The 16,262-nt window shown below is 46.2% G+C and overlaps 1 protein-coding gene across 4 annotated transcripts in view; it reads left to right on the top strand.

Moving 5' to 3' along the window:
• ACSS3 (acyl-CoA synthetase short chain family member 3) overlaps positions 1-16,262 on the top strand; it is a 182,983-nt gene that overhangs the window by 115,955 nt on the left and 50,766 nt on the right. For all 4 annotated transcript variants that reach the window (XM_033951908.1, XM_033951907.1, XM_033951906.1 and 1 more), the window contains 2 exons: positions 3,791-3,894; positions 14,480-14,575. In XM_033951908.1, coding sequence (XP_033807799.1) covers positions 3,791-3,894; positions 14,480-14,575 — 200 coding nt within the window. The remainder of the gene's footprint in view (positions 1-3,790; positions 3,895-14,479; positions 14,576-16,262) is intronic.

Below are 16,262 nucleotides of genomic sequence, written 5' to 3'. Positions count from 1 at the left end.
AGGAAAAGAGGTGGCAAGCTATAGGTAGACACAGTGAAAGAGGGAAATTGAGGACTGAATAGTAAAAAAGAATTTAGACAGAGGCAGAAAATAAATTGAGAAGGAAGACTAGGGAAAAGCAGGAGGAAGGGAGCGGAGAGAGATGACAGATACCAGACCTGGGAGGAGGAAAAGAGGAAGGAGACAGATACTAGATCTGAGGAGAAAAAAGGAGTAGAGAGATATGCTAAAATCTGCTGGGAGGGAGGAAGGAAAGAAGGCGAGAAAGAGGCAGAGAAAGGGGGGGGGGTGTAAGCAGATTAGAAAGACTACAGAGAGAAAGGCTTGGATGAAAGGGGAAAGACAGGAGGCAGATGCATGACTATGGGAGGTTCAGACAGAGAGGGAGACCTGGAACAAAGGTACAAAGGAGAACTGACACTGGATCTGGGGAGGGTAATAGAGGGAAAAGAGAGAGAGACCTGGACCCAAAGGGGATGGGGCTGGATTGTGAAAGAAATGTTGGATGCAAAAGAAAGAAAGATTGAATGCACAGTCAGAAGGAAGTGCAACCAAGAGATTCATGAAATCACCAGACAACAAAGGTAGGAAAAATGATTTTATTTTCAATTTAGTGATCAAATATGTCTGTTTTGAGAATTTATATCTGCTGTCTATATTTTGCACTATATTTGTCTATTTTTCTATAGTTTCTGAGGTGACATTGCATATTTTAAAGTAATTTGCCTTGACATCTTTGAAAAAAACCCAAAACTCGTAAATGATAATTAACATTTTCTCTGCGTACAGTGTGCTTTGTGTTTTTTAATATATTTTATGTTTACCATTATGAATTAATAAGATATTGTGTGTACATGAAAATGAATGGAAGAAATTGGGGGTGGGTCTAGGGCGGGATTGGGGGCAGGACTGAATATTAATAGATGTCCCGTTTTGATGAAAAAAATAAATGGTCACATTATAGATATTGGAAGGGGTGAGGGAAAGAGGTTGGTAGGTAGACACAATGAAAAGAGGGAAATTGAAGACTGGATAGTAAGAGAGAATTTAATCTAGACCAGGGGTGTCAAAGTCCCTCCTCGAAGGCCGCAATCCAGTCGGGTTTTCAGGATTTCCTCAATGAATATGCATGAGATCTATTAGCATACAATGAAAGCAGTGCATGCAAATAGATCTCATATATATTCATAGGGGAAATCCTTAAAACCCGACGGGATTTCAGCCCTCTAGGAGGGACTTTGACACCCTTGATCTAGCCAGAGGTAGAAAATAAATTGAGGGGGAAGACCAGGGAAGAAAGGGAACGGAGAGGAGAGAGAGAGGTGCCAGAGCATGGGGGGAGGGGGGGGACACAGATACCAGATCTGGGGGAAGGAAAGGAGGAAGGAGACAGATATCAGATCTGAGGGGAGGAAAGGAGGAGAGAGATGCTAAATCTGCAGGATGGAGGGAAAGAAGACAGATGCCACACCATGGAGGGAGTAGAGGGAAGAAGATGGATGCCAGAACAATGTTTGTGTGTGTGTGTGTGTGTATGTTGGAGGCGGGGGGGGGGGGGTTGGAGGAAGAGATGGAAGGGAGAGGCATAGAAAGAGAGCAGATGCCTTATGGAAGAGGCAGGTAGAGGGAAGACAGTGGATGGAAGGAACAGAATGATGAGAAGATGAGGAAAGCAGAAACCAGACAACAAAGCAGGCAGTGGGAGCGGAGCTAGGGTGAGACTGGGGAAGAGATGGGCAGGTCTAGGGTGTCCGGATTTTACAATTGTAAAATCTGGCAACTTTAGGTATGGCTTCGCTAGTCTGAGATATGCTTTAAGGGCCAATTTTCAAAAAGTGCTTAGGGAGCAAGTCTGTAATGGCTTCTGGACATGCCTAAGCCATTACAGCAGCAGTTCTCAACCTGTGGGTCGTGACCCTTTCACAAGGGTCGCCTAAGACCATCGGAAAACACATATTTCCGATGGTCTTAGACAGTGTTCTTTAACTGCCGGTCCGCAGAAATTTTCTGCTGGTCCACAGGGCCTGCATGTCCATCGGGCCCAAGACAGCGTTCTTCAGCCGCCGGTCCACGGTGTGATCAACGCGGCATCTTTGGGCCGGCTCCCTGAGTGCTGCAGTACCCAAAGCTGTGGGAAAAGGTTCCTACGCGTGGCCTGCGCCTGAACCGGAAGCCTTCTCTCTGACGTCGCAACATCAGAGGAAAGGTTTCCAGATGAGGCGCAGGATGCGCCGTAAGCTGCCTCTGTGCTGGACGACTAGGCTTTCCTATGCCAGGCGGCCAGGTGATGATGGTCTGGAGGATGAATTTAAAGATGTGATTAATATTTTTATGGGGGGGGGGGGTCGGTGATCACTGGAGTAGTGTCTGGGGGTCTGTGTTATGTTTTCAGTACTTATCTGGGCTGTATAACTTTCGGTTATACATGCTGTACGACTAAGTCTAAGCCGGCCCACGTCCCGCCCAACTCCCGCCCTCGACACTCCTCCTGAAACACCCCGTTTAGCTTTGGTCGTTCAGTGGCACTATGAAGGCCAAGATCATTTAGAAATACATCCAAAACCCGTTTTTAGTATCAGCACTTGGACGTTTTTGAGAAATATTCGTCCAAGTGCCGACTTAGGCCAGTTTTTGGATGTATTTCTCTTTCGATTATGAGCCCCATATTGTTTTTGTGATTAATCACTATGCTTTAATTATGTTCAATTTGTAACAATGAAAATACATCCTGCATATCAGATATTTACATTACAATTCATAACAGTAGCAAAATTACAGTTATGAAGTAGCAACAAAAATAATTTTATGCTTGGGGTCACCACAACATGAGGAACTGTATTAAAGGGTTGCGGCATTAGGAAGGTTGAGAAAAAAAACCCCTGCATAACGCTGTCAAAATTGACCCAATTTCAATAAAATTTGGGATATGTCTTTGTGAATAAATTTGCAATAAGTTCTTCACTCACGCCAATCACCTCACCTAAACATTCTCACTTCACTACCTGGTTCTTCAGCTGTCACAATGTTTTCTTCGGTGCAAACTGATCGGACCCTGCCTGTTTCCTAACAGCTGATCAGTTGAGACTGTTTCTTATGGTTTCTTCAAAACATATCCTGCTCTAACCCTCTTCCACCTCTTTTCTGTAAATTCTTCCATTAGCCTATGAGAACCATAAGCTTTAGAATACTGGTGCAAAGCTGCTTCCCTAGGTTTTTACTTAAGTTAATTAGGCTACAGTTTTGAATCCCCACTCTATTTGTGAATTTCTTTACATTCCACAAGGAAAGAAAATTATCAGGTAAGACATAATTTCTCCTTCAACAAAGGTTTTCCCCATTCTTACATCCCCCAAATTACCCAAATTGTATAATCCCTCTATATATCATATATCCTCGAGTATAAGACAAGATTTTTGGTCCCTAAATGGGGATCTCGTCTTATATTTGGGTCAGTGCCCGCCCATCTTCCACCCTCCTGGACTTGTTGCAGTCCTCCACCGGGCCTGCCGTAAGACCTGATGGGCTGGGACAGGAGGGATCCCACCCGTCTCCTGTCCTGGCCAACTCTGACAATTTTGTTTACCTCCCCTCCCCCCGGCCTTATATTCAAGTCAGCCTTTTTTCCTTCCTTTTTTGGGGGGGGAAAAAGGGTACCTCGACTAATTGTCTTATATTCAAGTATATATGGTAGTTTACATTCTACAACATTTTCTAAATATCTTTCTTTGGGGTTGTTGGTTTTTTACTATTTAATACAAGGTTAATGTTTGGAATTTCTACTTCCAATTAGATTCCGAACACTGTTTGTAGCAGGAGAACGTTGTGACGTGGAGACTTTGGAGTGGTCAAAAAAAATCTTCAAGGTTCCAGTTCTAGACCACTGGTGGCAAACTGGTAAGTAATTTTCTGGAAGATGTTATTGTATGCATGTCAAAAGCTATGACCTAGACCCGCAATGAGGGATACATTTCACAAGGGCATCTAACTGGCAGTGTATGCATGTATTTTATTTTTGAGCCCATGTCAACCCAGCTACATTTTATTGGAATGTCAAATTGGTATGTGGCTGGAAATACACCCTCCACACACTACACCACACCAGCCCAGCACAAATACCACACTGCGCCCAGTACACACACTATACCACACCCAGCACGCACCACACCACGCCTACCACTCACCATACCAGACCTACCACTCACCACACAACGCCTACCACTCGGCACACCACTCACCCCACCACACACCACACCACACCAGGTGGTGGTGATTAAGAGCATAAAGTACACACAAACAGTTTATCTAATATAATAAAACGGTAAGCCGTGCATGCGCACTTCCTATGCATGCGTCCGTTTTCCGTGAGCTGTAGCTAGGAAGTGCGCATGCGTGGCTTACAGTCTCTCGAGGCGAAAGGCGGTGCAAAGGCAGTGCGGAGTGGCAGCTGCTGGGAAGAGGCCGCGGCGGCTTGAGGCGAAAGTTTTATGTCTACCGCTGGCGGCCGGCGAAACCCTAATGCTGACCGAGGCTGCCTAAAGGAACAAATGCAAACCGACGCTGGCTCTCCGTTCGGAGCCTTCTCTTCCCCCCCCCACTCTGCCCTTATGACTTCCGCGTTCCCCGCTGCACCCCCCACAAGGAGGACCGAGCGCAGGTGTGGCGGGTGGGGAGCGGTACCACCGGCATCTGAGCAGGATATTTCAGAGAAGTACCAAACTGACGACTGTGGGCTAGGGAGAGGAAGAAGGAGGTAGAGAGAGATCTGCAAGGTAGAAGGAATGGAATAGGTGAAGGGAACAAAATAGAGAGACTAGACTGGACAGACAGGGGAGGGCTGCAGGGAATGAGAAATCAAGTTTCAAGTACTCGGCGGGGGGAGGGCACGATTGCCCGGGAATCTTCGGGGGTACCGCGGGGCAAGAGGGCTTGGGCTCCCTCTTGCCCCAATGTTGTCGGGGGGGGGGGGGGGGGGGGGGGGTTGGCGGTTCAACATGGCAGGAGGGCTTGGGCACCCTCCTGCCTGGATTGTTGTGGGGTGGGGATTCTGTAACCGGTGTTGTTTTTGACAGACATCGGTTACAGAATCCAACTTTTAGGCGAAGGCCTGGCTCCTCCTTCGCCTAAAAGCCCTTCTGTTGGACGTTTGGGGCTTAGTCGTTTTTTTGTTTCATTATAGCTAAAAAGTGTAGATGTTGTGTGGGTGTACTTTTAGACGTAGTGGTGATTGGGCGTATAGACAGAGGAAGGCCATAATCAAAACAAGGACGTTTGCTTTGGTTAAGGACACTTTCCCTGCTTCTGCTTTGAACATTTAAGGACTTAGGCCAAAAAGGGACTTAGGTGGTTTTTTTGATTATGCCCCTCCACGCTTCCAAACATGGACAAAATGACTCCTTGGGAAGGGGAAGCCTCACACCTAGTGGACAAGTGGGCCCGACACCCTCAATTCCCTTTCTTACAGAAGCCTCACTACACTAGTGGCCTAGAGGTCTTTATGTCTCCCCCCTCCAGCCTCAGTATGGGGCTTAATGGTCAAAAATAAGGCGTTCCCCTTCCATTGCTCAACCCCCCTCCAATTTTGGGGATCTTTCTGGTTGCCTCCCTCCCTGACTCCCACTCTATCCTCACCTTCTTCCTGTCCTGATTCACTCCAAAGTAAAGGGAGTGGGGGTGTGTGTCTGAAAGCGGGCAGGAGCAAGCCTCAAATCAGGATGCTGGAGTGCACTACTAGGGATCATGATGGTAACACAGTTTAAGGAGCTACTTTTTCTTGTCACAGTGAAGGGTGCGTCCCTTTTGCGGCTGACACATCCCAATAGATTTCTCCTGGCTTCCCTGCTCAAGCCTTGCTACTCTAACCACTAGGCCGTTCATCCTCTCGGGAAGAAGACTGACCGCTGTACGGTTTTTCTTACTAACAACCTACAAGTCCGTGGAAGTGCTTTCAGAAAAAGCTTACCACAGCCATTACAACTATCTGCTTAGTTTCAAATCTTGCAATATAAAAAGTAGCGACAGACCATTTAAGTGGAATTTAGAATTTAATTTTTTTTAAATCTGCCCCTAAATTTGCACCTAGAGAATGACACGGGGACAAATTTTTCCCCGTCCCCGCGGGTTTTGTTGCTGTCCTTGTTCCTTCCTTTTCCACATTCCTGTAAGCTCTGCCTTAACCACACAAGCCTCAAACACTTATGATTTTAAAGCGTTTGAGGCTTGTGCGGATGAGGACAGACCTTAGGCATTGGTGGAATGAGGCATTATGACATCATAGTCTGAGCTCTAGAATGTTGCTACTTAGGATTTTAAAGTGTTTGAGGCTCATGCAGATGAGGATGGAGCTTAGGCATTGGTGGAATGAGGCATTATGACATCACAGTCTGAGCTCTAGAATGTTGCTACTTAGGATTTTGAAGTGTTTGAGGCTCGTGAAGATGAGGACGTAGCTTGCAGGAATTGGGCAGGAACAGGAAAAGAACTTGCCGGGATGGGAAAATGAGTTCCCGTGGGGACAGGGAAAAATTTGTCCCCGCGTCATTCTCTATTTGCACCTGAGGTAACGGAGGTACGATTGCAACCACCAGTAGCAGGACTTGAACCCTGGCTTCCCTGCTTCTCAGCCTCCCGTTTTAATCATTAAAATTAGTCTGTTCCAAGGAGCAACGTTGTACTCCTTTCTATCTGAGTAGAGAAGCCACCTTTAATGCTGGTCACAATTATATCTTTCTGTAATTGAAAACCATGGGGGCTTATCAAGATAAGTCTTCCCCTATCAAAAGTAAAAGCATCAGATTTAGACTAATCCATAGACTGTATGTTCTATAGCAGAAGCCGAGAAACAGCTGCTAAGCAACAAGACTGACATCAGCAGCCGCTTAGGTTTTCATCCCCCACCCCAGCTTTCTATTGTACATACCAGGCAGACAATCGCCCAGAGCCTGCTGTCATTAATCCCTTTACCACTCAACTTAAAGTGAAAACATCAGCGATCGCATCTAAGGCTGCCAGAACCTGGTTGATTAAAACAAAATATGTGCACTACGAAAAGAAAATCATGGAGCAAAGTCCTTTTACAAAACGCCTTTGTGTAGATGTCTGGAAATACGAGGGGTTGCTGAAAGGTTCTCAGCCCAACAAAGAGAAAGATGTGGAGCCTTGAAACTTACAAGTCCTTGAGCAGGCAGACTAGTTGGAGGGAGGGCTCTTGAGTGGGCAGACTTGATGGGCCATCGGCCCTTTTCTGCCGTCATGTTCTATGTTTCTATTCCACACTTTTCATTTCAATGAGGCAAATGCAGCTATCAAATGGGTACAAGTATAGGGAAACCAAGCCATTGTGACATCACCAATGAGGTTGGCTCTTAGGCATTGGTGGAAGGAGGCATTATGACATCACAATACGAGGGGCTGCTGAAACGTTCTCAGCCCAACCAAGAAGAGAATGATGCAGAGCCATGAAACGTACAAGATATTCCCCATATTCCCCCCCTAAGTTCAACACACTTGGCACACTGTGCCTGAAGTTTCTGTAACCCTTAAAAAAAATATTATGTTGTCTGGTCACTGAAATACTGCTCCGCTGCAGCAATTGTCTCCGAATAGAAAAAAAAAAAAAAAAAAGGGATTATAGGGCTTAGACAAGGATCACCTTACAGGCTATAGGCCTGATGGGCCGCCGTTGGTGCGGACTGCTGGGCACGATGGACCTCTGGTCTGACCCAGCAGAGGCAACTTCTTATGTTCTTATCACTCAAAAATTGTCACTCTTTTTAAGTATGGAGGGCCATGTATGTCAATGCACACAGTTTAGGTAACAAAATTCTAGAATTGGAGGCTGAAATAAGGAATGCCGACCTAGATGTGGTGGCAATATCTGAAACTTGGTTCACGGACTCACATGGGTGGGATATGGCTATACCGGGCTACAATCTACTTCGTCAGGACAGAGAGAGCAGGTTAGGAGGGGGGGTAGCTCTATACATTAAAGAGGACATCAAAACCACCAGGATCACAGATGTCAAGTACACTGGGGAGTCCCTCTGGGTAAACCTGGCAAGAGGCAGAGAAAAATGCCTATATCTAGGTGTGGTTTACAGACCCCCAAGACAACTGGAAGACATGGATGCAGAATTAATTGAATACATAGAGAATATCACTCTACGAGGAGAAGCTGTACTACTAGGGGACTTCAATATGCCTGATGCAGACTGGAACTCATTTTCAGCGACAACCAGCGGTAGCAGGAGGCTCTTAACCTCCATAAAGGGAGCACGTCTCAAACAAATGGTAACGGAGCCCACTAGGGCCCAGGCGATCCTCGACCTAGTACTCACCAACGGGGAAAGCGTCTCAGAGGTCTCAGTAGGAGATTCGCTAGCCTCCAGCGACCACAACATAGTATGGTTCAACCTTAGGAAAGGCTTCCCTAGATCAAACACGAAAACAAAGGTACTCAATTTCCGGGGCACAGACTTCGCACGCATGGGAGATTTCGTCCATCGGACGCTGCAGGACCAAGCGGAGACCGATGATGTAGAAGCTAAGTGGTTAACACTGAAATCAACCATACATGAAGCAACTAGCCGCTTCATAAAATCAGTAAATAAACGACTAAGAAACAATAAACCCCAATGGCTCACCGCGGAGATCTCGCACCTCATTAAGGAGAAGAAAAAAGCGTTTCTCTCCTACAAGCGCACGGAGAAAAGAGAGGCAAAGGTAGAATATAGGACCAGGTCTACAGCGGTCAAAATGGCAGTTAGGGAGGCAAAACTTGGAGTAGAAGAAATTCTGGCAAAAAACATTAAAAAGGGGGACAAATCCTTCTTCAGGTATATTAGTGACAGAAAAAGGAATACAGGCGGGATAGTACGCCTTAGAAGACCGGACAGAAGTTACGTGGAAGCAGATTCCGATAAAGCCGAACTACTGAATGAATACTTCTGCTCAGTCTTCACCTGTAAGGCACCGGGACACGGTCCGCAGTTGAAGGCAACACAAAGCACAGAAGACCCGTTTCAGAATTTTGAGTTCACACCAGGTGAAGTTTACAGTGAACTGGCAAGACTCAAGGTGCACAAAGTCATGGGACCAGACAATTTGCACCCAAGAGTGCTCAGAGAATTGAGCGATGTCCTGGTGAAACCGTTGACTGAGCTATTCAATCTCTCCCTAAGTAAGGGGAAAGTTCCCCTGGACTGGAAATTAGCTAATATCGTTCCTCTGCATAAAAAGGGTTGCAGGGCAGAGGCTGCGAATTATAGACCGGTGAGTCTCACATCAATAGTGTGCAAACTCATGGAAACACTAATTAAAAGCAAATTGGACACGATCTTGAATGAAGGGAATCTTCGGGATCCCAGTCAGCATGGATTCACCAAGGGTAGGTCCTGCCAATCCAATCTCATCAGCTTCTTTGACTGGGTAACAAGAAAGTTGGACTTGGGAGAGTCTTTGGACGTCGTGTACCTGGACTTCAGTAAAGCTTTTGACAGTGTCCCACACCGCAGGCTGCTAAGCAAGATGGAATCGATGGGGTTAGGAGAGACACTAACTGCATGGGTCAATGATTGGCTGAGTGGCAGACTTCAGAGGGTGGTGGTTAATGGTACCCTCTCTAAAACATCGGAGGTGACAAGTGGAGTGCCGCAGGGCTCGGTCCTGGGTCCACTCCTTTTCAACATATTCATAGGGGATCTGACTCAAGGGCTTCAAGGTAAAATAACACTATTCGCCGATGACGCCAAACTATGTAATATAGTAAGTGAATGCAGTTTACAGAATTATATGGCGCAGGACCTGCTTACATTGGAAAGTTGGTCCTCAACCTGGCAGCTAGGCTTCAATGCTAAGAAATGTAAGGTCATGCACCTCGGAAGCGGAAATCCATGCAGGACGTACTTCTTGAACGGAGAAACTTTAACTAGGACTTCAGCAGAACAAGATTTAGGAGTAATCATCAGTGCAGACATGAAAACTGCCAATCAAGTGGAGAAGGCTTCATCTAAGGCAAGGCAGATATTGGGTTATATCAATAGAAGTTTCGTCAGCCGAAAGCCTGAAGTCATAATGCCATTGTACAGGACCATGGTGAGACCTCATCTGGAGTACTGTGTGCAATTCTGGAGGCCACATTACAGTAAAGATGTGCGCAGAATTGAATCGGTTCAGCGGACGGCCACCAGGATGATCTCGGGGCTCAAGGGTCTCTCGTACGAAGAGAGACTGAACAAATTGCAGCTCTATACTCTCGAGGAACGTAGGGAGAGGGGAGACATGATCAAAACATTTAAGTACCTCACGGGACGTGTCGAAGTGGAAGATGATATTTTCTTTCTCAAGGGACTCTCGGCCACAAGAGGGCACCCGCTCAAACTCAGGGGCGGAAAATTTCATGGCGACACCAGAAAGTATTTCTTCACAGAGAGAGTGGTTGATCATTGGAACAAGCTTCCAGTGCAGGTGATCGAGGCAGACAGCGTGCCAGACTTTAAGAATAAATGGGATACCCATGTGGGATCCCTACGAGGGTCAAGATAAGGAAATTGGGTCATTAGGGCATAGACAGGGGGTGGGTAAGCAGAGTGGGCAGACTTGATGGGCTGTAGCCCTTTTCTGCCGTCATCTTCTATGTTCTATGTTTCTATGTTTACGGGCCAGGAGAGAGCCCAAACCCTCCTGGCCCCGATGAGCCCCCCCACTGAGTACAATCGGATCAGGAGGGAGCCCAAACCCTCTTGGCCCCGGCGACCCCCCACCCGCTACTGGAATGGGCTAGGAGGGAGCCTAAGCCCCTCTGGCCCCGGCGACCCCCTACCCCCACCCCCCACTACAATACGGGCAGGAGGATCTCTGGCCCTCCTGCCCTCGACGCAACCCCCCTCCCCTCAACGATCGCCCCCCCAGAACCCCCGATCACCCCCCCGCCGACCTGCGACCCCCCCAGATGACCCCACGACCCCCCCACCCCCTTTCCCCATACCTTTTCAAAGTTGGCCGGACAGACGGGTGCCAAACCCGCCCGTCCGGCAGGCAGCCGACTCCAGAATGGGGCCGGATTGGCCCAGCAGTCCCAAAGCCCCGCCTACAGGTGGGGCCTAAGGCGCCTGGGCCAATCAGAATAGGCCCGGGAGCTTTAGGCCCCTCCTGTGGGCGGGGCCTTAGGCAAATGGCCGATTGGGCATCTCTCCTGCCGCGGGTCGCGGCAGTTCAGGTAGAGGAGTGAAGGCATCGCGGTAGGGGAGATGAGGCATTTCTCCTACCGCGATGGTTGCGGTGGGTAGGTTGCTGGGCCGCTGAACTGATGGCGCCAGCGGCCATCAGCTCAGCGGCCCCTTTTTCGGCACTTAGACCTGGTTTGACTACGTCTAAGTCAAAAAGGTCTAAGTGCCGACTAGGCAACCTGTAAATGTTTTGGTTATACCTGTTGTACGCCTAGGTGTAGGTCGACCCACCTCCTGCCCACTGCCCGCTCTTTCCCCTCTAAACACACCTCTTTTCTCTCTGTGCGTCTAGAGGCAGGCGAAAGGCCTAAGCTGTTTTTAGATACATCTAAAAACCAGCTTTGGTTTTGGGTACTTGGACGATCAGGCTTTTTGATTGTCCAAGTAGCCATTTAGGACACTTTTTAGACTTTTTATTTTTTTTTTTGGATTATTAACCCCCTAGCCTCTAGCGGTAATATTATGACATCCATTTTGGATCTTGGTGGCTGTGAGGTGGGAGTGAGTATGCATCATTCCTTCCCTAGAGGACACCAGGGACCCCCTAGTAGGTACGAGGACTATATTGTGGAAGGTGGGAGGGCTTGCCTATAATTTTTTTTGGGGGGGGAACTCGAGACCTGGGAGGGGAATTATGAGGAACGCTGCCATATTTAAAGCTTGTGCCAATATTTGAGGGGATCCCTGAGTAGGGTGCCGGGGAGGGGGACTGGTAATGTTTGGATGGAGGCTGATGATTCCAGTAGGAGGGTTGAGTGGTGTGTGTGTGTGTAGGAGGGGGGGTGGGGTTCGATTGATTGAAGAGTGTGCTTAACAGGGGGAGACTGCTGGAACTGCAAAACCTGAAATATCGGGATTTAGCGCTGCCACTAATGCAGACACTTAGGGCTTGTTTTACAAAGCCGCACAGCAACAGCCCCGAAACTCTTTAAATCTCTATTGGCTTCAGGGCCGTTACCGCGCTGCAGTCGCCAGCTCAGCTTTGTAAAACAGGCCCTTAGTCATACCTCCAGCAAGTCTAAATGTGGATTACCCATGCGAAATGGGGAAATCGCTTTTGTTTGGTCATCCCGCCCGGACCGCTCCCTCTCCTCATCCTCCATCCTTGCCCTTTAGGTGTACTGAGCCTCCGCACACCTGAATGGTCTCTCCAGACATTTAAAAGCTGCCCTTTAGACATGCGGATGCTTCCAAAATCGCCAGCATAGTTCCTGTCGTATCTGCATTTCCATCGCTGCTTCCTCCCAGATTCATGTGTGCAAAGTGTTAATTGAATTCTCCACCGATTACTTTCCAGTTGAACGAGTGGGCTGCAGTGCCCGCCTACATTTGATTTGTAGGAGTTAGGCTAGAGTTCATTTTGCTGCCCGATAATGATAGAATTTATAAATATTGCTGCTCTCAGTAATTCTATGTCTGATTACCATAAGCATACTAGATTTTAACGCCGAGGTAACTGTGCTGTATAATCTGAAAGAAATAGTCATAAATCATGGCTAAGTAGTAATACCATGCCTTCAGATTTATAAGAGCCGAGGGAATGCTTTCCGTATCTGCATAATTTAAGGACACATGTACGTGGTTTTATTTTAACACATGAGTAGGATTATTACCGATTATGAACTCCAAATGGTGCCTTTAAAGCCAACAGAACATCATCAAAGCATTTCCAGTTTCTCTGCGATTGCTTCCGTTTCCAAGTTTCAAGCTTATTAGGGTTTCTTATCCAGCCTGTCGTAAAGTACATTTAAGCAATTTACAATCTCAATCTGGGGGAGTGGGGGGCTGTGAAGGATGGGTCTTGTACGCTGTCATAGATGGTTTCTCTAAATCAATAATATTTTTAACGGTAAGGCTAGGCATTGCAATCTTAAATGATTAATACTGGTGTTATGATTTAAGAATGATTGATCAACTTTTGGTGTGGCATAGATTGCGGCTAGTTTTAAAGGTAACTGAGCCCTAATAAAGCGAGGCATTGAAATCTTATTTCATGTCATTGCGTAGGGGAGAAATGATTAGCGTGTGTGATATGGCGTAAAAGCGTCTTTCTGATCAACGTGTGGTGAACCGTAGACTGTAGCCAATTTTATGGCTTAATTTCCTGGGTCGCATTGTGACCCAGTCTGCCTGCCTAGAGGTGGGTTTCTCTTATGTTTTTTTTTTTTTGTAGAGAGCCTGCTGTCTCTGTTGTACAAGTGAAGGCTCCACCTCTCGTGAATTATGCAGTACCTTTCAGCCTCCTAGCATGCTGGGCTTGTCCCCCCAAATTACTTATAGGAATCTGTTTTGAGGCTTACAAGGCAAAAAAGGGTATATCTGCCTACACCAGGGATCTCAAAGTCCCTCCTTGAGGGCCGCAATCTAGTTGGGTTTTTAGGATTTCCCCAATGAATATGCATTGAAAGCAGTGCATGCACATAGATCTCATGCATATTCATTGGGGAAATCCTGAAAACCCGACTGGATTGCGGCCCTCAAGGAGGGACTTTGAGTCCCCTGGTCTACACATACAGTAAAGTTTTTATTATTTAAAAGTAGGATGTTCATTATGCATGTTTAGGGTTACCAGGCGTCTGAACGGCTTTTCAAAACCGGGCACTTTGTCCAGGTTTTGAAAAGCCTCCTCTCAATTGCTTCGGGCAGGAGGCAATCCGCGCATGCGTGGGTCTCATGAGCGCGGATTGCTTCCTGCCCGACCAAAGCAGGCAGCGGGAGGGCGGAGCTAGGGCGGGACTGGGGCGGAGATTGTCCGGGACTGGAGGCGGGTATAGGGTTTCCGGATTTTAAAATTGTAAAATATGGTATCCCTAGGCATGCTTATAATACTGTTGTAGGATGACCATGATTGTTGAGTTTAATTATCAAGATCTTGAGTGGTTAGGGGATGGTTTTGAAGGTTAATTGAAGGGGCAGGGTAGATAGCCATGGTCCTCGAGGACCCACAACCCAGTCAGGGTTTCAAGATTTCCACAATGAATATGCATGAGCGAGATTTGCGTGGACTGCTTCCGTTGTATGCAAATGGATCTCGTGCATATTCACTGGGAAATCTTAAAAACCTAAATGTGGTTCCCTACCTCTGTTTTAGGGAGCCCTTTGCACTGGCCCCGCTCAAAAGTGAGCTGGAATGTGTCAATCTCTTGATGTTCTCACTCACTCTTTTTCTCTGTCTCTTTTTATGTGTGATGAGCAAAAGAACATAATTGGTAAAAGATTTCTTTACTAATGCTCCTCCTCCTGTTTTACCGCATCAGAAACAGGGTCCGCAATCACGGCTTCTTGCATTGGTCTGGGAAATTCGACAGCACCTCCGGCGGGTCAAGCAGGAAAACCTGTACCAGGATACAATGGTAAGAATTTTCAATAAAATCCATTACCTACAGGTCGATTCATGAAGACTAAGGCCCAGAAAAGCAGCTTTAGTGAATAAGAATACAGTGGTGCCTCGCATAACGAACGCCTCGCACAACGAACGCTGCACACAACGAACTTCATGTCTTGATTCACACAACGAACTTCGTTTCACACAACGAACTTCGTTTCACACAACGAACTTCGTTTCACACAACGAAGTCGCCCGAGCTGCCGATGTATTGCATCCTTCCGCGCAGGCACTGCAGGCAGTCGTTAGTCACTGCGCTTAACTGCCCTCTCTCACTGTATACAGTCGTCCTTTTAAGATAAACTCAATATTTTTTATATATCATGGCTTCTAAAAAAAGCAGGAAGGTGATTTCTGTTGAAATGAAACGGGAAATAATTAGAAGGAGTGAATGTGGGGTAAAACAGTGTGACCTCGTCAAAGAGTTTGGCCTCAGCAAGACCACCATTTTCACCATTTTGACAAATTTATCTTTTTTTATGTCATCTTAGCATATTTTATGCTGCAGAACAAATTATTTTTTTTAACATGTATTGTTATGGGAAAACGCGTTTCACATAACGAACTTTTCGCATAACAAACTTGCTCCTGGAACGAATTAAGTTTGTTGTGTGAGGCACCACTGTATTCATATCCTAAAAAGACATTGGCTCTCTTTTACTAAGGTGCGCTAATCGCTAATGCGTGCATGTTAGTCGATGGACGCGTTAGCATTTAGCGCGCGCTAATTTGATTAGCACACCTTAGTAAAATAGGGGACTAGTTCAACTATCCGGCACAGGATATACGGACTCCTGAGAGAGGCACATGCTGCCAAAACACGAGGCGTGTTGGGTCCCTAGTCTATCCGTTCAATCTGGTTTTCGCTGCCTCATCCTTTTTAATAAAGCGGTTTTATTTTGGACTCCTGCTCTCATCCTGTTTATTTGTGGCCCTTCCACTTTTTGTATTTTAGGGTTTATTTATTGTGGTTCGCCAGCCCTTTGTTTTTCAATTAACTTTATTTGAGGCCATTCCAAATTGTTCTCTACAGTAGACTCTCTGTTAACCGGAACTCAAGCAACCAGAACTCTCAAGCAAGCAGCAAAAAAAAAAAAAAAAAAAAATTAAAAAAATGAGAGATACTATTCTAAAAATTTGTCATATAATCCAACCAAACTGTATCAACCATTCCCAGATCCCGATGCATACTATAGCTATCAATCTTGTAATCTCCCTGGGAATGCCCAGGTTAATTTCTTGTTGTAAACCGCCTAGAACTGAAAGGTATTGGCGGGATAGAAGACATCAATGTAATGTAATGTAATACAAGGGTGCCAAACTCAAATACACATTGGGCCAAAATTAAAAACTTGGACAAAGTTGCTTGCCAACCTTGATATTTATTGAACAAATGTCTACAATTGAGGAAGTTTTTCTTTCTCATCAGATATAACGATGAATAGGGCAGGCGACGAATGGAGGCCACACTCAATATGGTGATAGGGAAAAAGGAAATTGTACTAATATGTGTGGGAAACACACGTTGAGAATCTGGGCATCAACAATGTGCAACAAATCTTGAAAGATAATAAAAGCAATCTTTTAATAAAAAATAATAAGATAAACCAAATAATAATTGTACAACTCCAAAAGGAAATTGTAGACAATATATT

The sequence above is a fragment of the Geotrypetes seraphini genome, chromosome 7, assembly GCF_902459505.1.
Source record: "Geotrypetes seraphini chromosome 7, aGeoSer1.1, whole genome shotgun sequence".
In the NCBI taxonomy this organism is placed as follows: Eukaryota; Metazoa; Chordata; class Amphibia; order Gymnophiona; family Dermophiidae; genus Geotrypetes; species Geotrypetes seraphini.
This window is presented reverse-complemented; position numbering and strand designations above follow the sequence as displayed.